This window comes from Protobothrops mucrosquamatus, unplaced genomic scaffold (genome assembly GCF_001527695.2).
Source record: "Protobothrops mucrosquamatus isolate PMUCROS unplaced genomic scaffold, P.Mucros_1.0 scaffold_292, whole genome shotgun sequence".
Taxonomy (NCBI): Eukaryota; Metazoa; Chordata; class Lepidosauria; order Squamata; family Viperidae; genus Protobothrops; species Protobothrops mucrosquamatus.
The window spans coordinates 280,585-285,337 of record NW_015386368.1 but is presented as its reverse complement, the minus strand read 5'-3'; the positions used below and the strand labels follow the sequence as shown (position 1 = coordinate 285,337).

The following is a 4,753-nucleotide window of genomic DNA, read 5'->3' as shown; positions in this document are numbered from 1 at the left end:
TAAGCCACGGGGTCCTTCTTTAGCAGCTTAGCAGGTTTTGAAGACAACGTTCTCTCTGGCGGCTTAGATTTTTTTATTAACGGCACCTCCTCTTCCGAATCTGAATTAAACAGCATTATTTTTTTTTTTAATGTATCCGTCCACAAGTAAAAAATACCCTGAGAGAGAAACTCTTCCAGGGTCCCTTTAGATTTAAACCAGTCTTTCTCAACCTTGGCAAATTTAAGATATCTGGACTTGAACTTTCAAAAATTGCCTGCCTAGCCCAGATTAAAAGTCTTAATAACCTTCAAACTAATTACGACTAGGCAAATGGAATTTTTTTAAAAAAAAAAACCCTGAAAATCAATTTTTTCAGTTTTTAAAATCGATTTTTGCAAGCAGATGGAGGGGGGGGCAGGAATTTTTTAAAATATGTGCAAGTGACTACAGCCTCAGCTAGGTTAAAATTCTTGTCTGCAGAGAAGCACTATGGTAATAGAAGCACCAGAAAAGAGACTAGACATTCACCTGTCTGGGATGGTATAGGTTCGTCTGCTTGAGCAGGGGGCTGGACTAGAAGACCTCCAAGGTCCCTTCCAGATTCTATTCTATTCTATTTTCTATTCTATATTCTATTCTATTCTATTCCATTCCATTCCATTCCATTCATTATCTATTCTACTCTACCCTATTCTATTCTTCATTCCTCTATTCCAGTGGTGGCAAACTATGACACGAGTGCCAGAGGCGGCACTCGGAGCCCTCTCTGTGGGCACATATGCCGTCGCCCTAGCCCCGCCTCCCCCCCGCAGCCCCCTCCTCTTCAGCAGCCCCCCCCGGAGGAGAGTCACCCTCGGGTGCAGCCCAGGCAGAGCAACGCAGCCAAACACATGGCAGCTGGACAGCAGATTATGCTGCGGGGAACGGGTGGAGGGTGTGGCCACCATGGCCTGTAGGGCCGCCTGGGCGATCTGCGGTGGGCCGTGGATGGCCCTGAGAGCGGGCAGGGTGAGGGTGGAGCAGGGCGGGGGTGGGCGGACGGAGCGGGGGCAGGCTGGAGGCAGGGCAGTTTTAGGCACTTGGTCTCTAAAAGGTTCGCCATCACTGCTCTATTCTATTCTATTCTATTCTATTCTATTCTATTCTATTCTATTCTATTCTATTCTATTCTATTCTACTATTCTATTCTATTCTATTCTATTCTATTCTATTCTACTATTCTATTCTATTCTATTCTATTCTTTTCCAATATCTATTCTAGTCTACCCTATTCTGTTCTTCATTCCTCTATTCTATTCTATTCTATTCTATTCTATTCTATTCTATTCTATTCTATTCTATTCTATTCTATTCTATTCTATTCTATTCTTATCATTATGGACAAGATCTTAGCAATCCTTTATGATCTAGTTCACAGAAAGTCCCTGAATCAAACCTCAGAATCAATGAAAGTACAAGAGATTAAAAAAAAAAAAGAATCAGAGTCCTTGGATCACATTTGCTAGTTAAACGGATGACAGCGAACTGAATGGGAACAAGTCCAACATAATGAAGCAGTGATACTAAGGTTATGTTTGAACCTGGTCCCTTCCAGGTATTTTTTTTTTTTTTTACAGTATTGTCCATCATTTCTGCCCACGATGGCTGACACTAACGGAAGCTGTAGCTCAAACCAGCTGAAAGGCACTGCATGGTAGAAGGCTTTAGTTTAAAGAGATTTTTTTGTCCAGTTAATTTCATGTGAAACCAGTAATTTTATTGCGAATCCAGGGAGGCCTTAATTCTAGATAACACATCTTACGTAATTTAGGAGTGAAAATTATTGGAGGGGGAAAAAAAAAACCTATGGAGATTTCCCAGTTGTCTCTCCGGAAAAACCTCAGCAAACAGAAATCACCGCGGAGACGTAAAATAAACCTGGAACATTAGTTATAAGGCTTACCTGAATCGTAGATGATCCTTTTTTTCTTGTTCACCTGTTTTTGCTTGAAATCACCTTCGTGAGACAAAGTTTTTACCTAAGGAAAGAGGCTCGTTATTCATCGGAACAATTCTGTCAATATTAACGCGTTTATAGAACGCTGCGTGAATCTGTAAACTTACCTTGTGGAGGATCCATTTTCATCACCCTAAACCAGGGGTAGGCAACCTTGGCTCTTTTATGACTTGGTGGACTTCAACTCCCAGAATGCCTGAGCCGGCATGGCTCAGTATGGAAACCTCTCCCTGTCCCCTCAGCATGGCTGGCTCAGGAATTCTGGGAGTTGAAGTCCACGAGTCATAAAAGAGCCACGGTTGCCTACCCCTGCTCTAAACTAATAAAGTCTACATTAATTAACATTAATTATGCTTTCATATGTTCCTCTAGGTCAGGGGTAGGCAACCTTGGCTCTTTTATGACTTGGTGGACTTCAAGAACCACCGTTATGCGGTGGTTCTCCTCCTTCCTCACCGACCGTACGCAGTCTGTATTGGCAGGGGGACAGAGGTCGACTCCTAGGCCCCTAGCTTGTGGGGTGCCTCAGGGGTCGGTCCTCTCCCCCCTTTTGTTCAATATTTATGTAAAGCCGCTGGGGGAGATCATTCGTGGCTTTGGGGTGGATTTCCATCAGTACNGTTAAGGGAAAAAAGAGAAGAAATATCTGATGTTGTAACCTGAGATTTGCACTAAAGATTTTGCTATTGAACTATTGATTAACCCAGTCACCACGTTGCTTTTTAAATACACAAATGTAAAATTGGAAAATTAATAAAATATTTTTTTTTAAAAAAAGCCTTCGTCTGATGGTTAATGAACGCAAATAAAAGTTATTTGATTTATCAAAGCCCAAGATTGCTCCGAAGGAGTTGAATTCGTAAGAGAGATTCAGCCCTCTTGATGTCACATTGATGCCAATTTTGGACACCCTCTCAGATATAATAATTATGGAAATCTCTTATGTTACCTTAGACTTCTCTTCCAACTGTAGTTCTTTAGCGATAGCCTCATCGTTGATGGTGGAATCCTTGCTTGGCCACGGCTGCATCACACCGAAAGGAGAACCACAATGAGATTAGTCCCACGTTCATATTTACGTGCTTCCTGTAACTCAGTTAAGGTGATAACGGTTTAAGGCTGGCTTGCTCTTTTGTTTTCTCCGCTGGACACATGCTCAAAAGCACTGTTCTCGTGTCCCTTGGCTTGTTTATTCATTCATTCAATTTATAGGCCGCTCGTAACTCTGCCAAGCCAACTCTGGGTGGCTGCCAGTACCACAATAAAACAATTACAGGATCAAAACATGAAAACATCAGGCGTTAAAAGGCGCAAGGTCCATATGATGAGAACCAAGGTCTAACTGAACCGGATCACAGAACGTTGTCGCCTCTACAGACAGCCCTCGACTTTCAATACTTCGTTTAGTGACCGTTCAACGTTATAACGGCACTGAAAAAGAGTGACTGGTGACCGTTTTTCTACATCTACGACCGCTGCAGCGTCCCCAATGGTCACGTGATCCAAATTCAGAGGCTTGGCAACTGGCATGTATCAAGACTGTTTGCAGCGTCCCTGGGAGTCACGTGATCCCTTTTTGCGACTTTCCGACCAGCCAAGTCCACGAGGAAGCCGGATTCGCTTAACGACCGGGTTGCTAACTTAACAGATGCCAACGATTCACTTAACAACCGGGGTAAGAAAAGTCGCTAAAATGGGGCAAAACTCACCTGGCCAATGTTTCACTTAGCGACCTAAATTCTGGGCTCAAAATTGGGGCTCGAGAACTACCTGTGGCCTGTTTACAATCATGGGTGAATTTAGGAGAATTCCTGGCTCGTAAATGATCTGCAGCAAGGAGGGGGGGCAAGCGATAGGCTGGAGTTACTCACTTCTTTTCGCTTGCTTGATACCAACTTCTTCTCCGACCGTTGAACGCTGGCAGTCCCAAAGTAATCAATGACAGATGTCGGCGTCAGTTTCACCGGAGATAAGGGTCTGCTTTTGACTTTTGGTTTGGAAGCCGGCTGGGATATTCCCGTCGTTCCTGGATTAATCTTCACCGACGTCTCAAACTGTTTAACTTTGGGGGGGTCTTTCTTCTTCACAAAGTCCTCGTCTTCATCTGAGTGACAAAAACAAAATTGGGGGGTGGGGGGGGGAAGGAACGTTTAGTGATTTCCCAGGAACAAGATGCCCAACAAGGTCAGCGGGAAGCTGATTCTAAACTCGCGACGTTGTCCAAAAAAAAAAAAAAATCACAAAGACACGGAGAGCAACTGATCAGATCACATAGAGTTCCTAAAAAAGATCTCTCAATCTGGTTCAGACTTTCCTGAATATATTCAGGAATATTGGGTATGTCTAGTTTAATGAAGAGAAGGACGAGGGGGGACATGATAGCAGTATTCCAATATCTCAGGGGCTGCCATAAAGAAGAGGGAGTCAAGCTATTCTCCAAAGCGCCTGAAGGCAGGACGAGAAGCAACGGATGGAAACTCATCAAGGAGAGAAGCAATCTAGAACTAAGGAGAAACTTCCTGACAGTCAGAACAATTAACCAGTGGAACAACCTGCCTCCAGAAGCGGTGAACGCGCCAACACTGGAAGTTTTTAAGAAGAGACTGGACAGCCATTTGTCTGAAATGGTATAGGGTTTCCTGCCTGAGCAGGGGGTTGGACTAGATGACCTCCAAGGTCCCTTCCAACTTTTTATTATTATTATTATTATTATTATTATTATTATTATTATTATTATTATTATTATTATTATTATTATTATTATTATTATTATTA

At 43.0% G+C, this 4,753-nt stretch overlaps 1 protein-coding gene across 1 annotated transcript in view; it reads right to left on the bottom strand.

Moving 5' to 3' along the window:
- RFC1 (replication factor C subunit 1) overlaps window positions 1-2,101 on the bottom strand; it is a 29,169-nt gene extending 27,068 nt beyond the window's left edge. The window contains exons 1-3 of the mRNA XM_015831951.1: window positions 2,086-2,101; window positions 1,925-1,978; window positions 1-100 (exon numbers count right to left, since the gene is read on the bottom strand). Of these exons, the coding sequence (XP_015687437.1) occupies window positions 1-100; window positions 1,925-1,978; window positions 2,086-2,101 (170 nt within the window). The remainder of the gene's footprint in view (window positions 101-1,924; window positions 1,979-2,085) is intronic.
- Window positions 2,102-4,753: the final 2,652 nt, after the last annotated feature.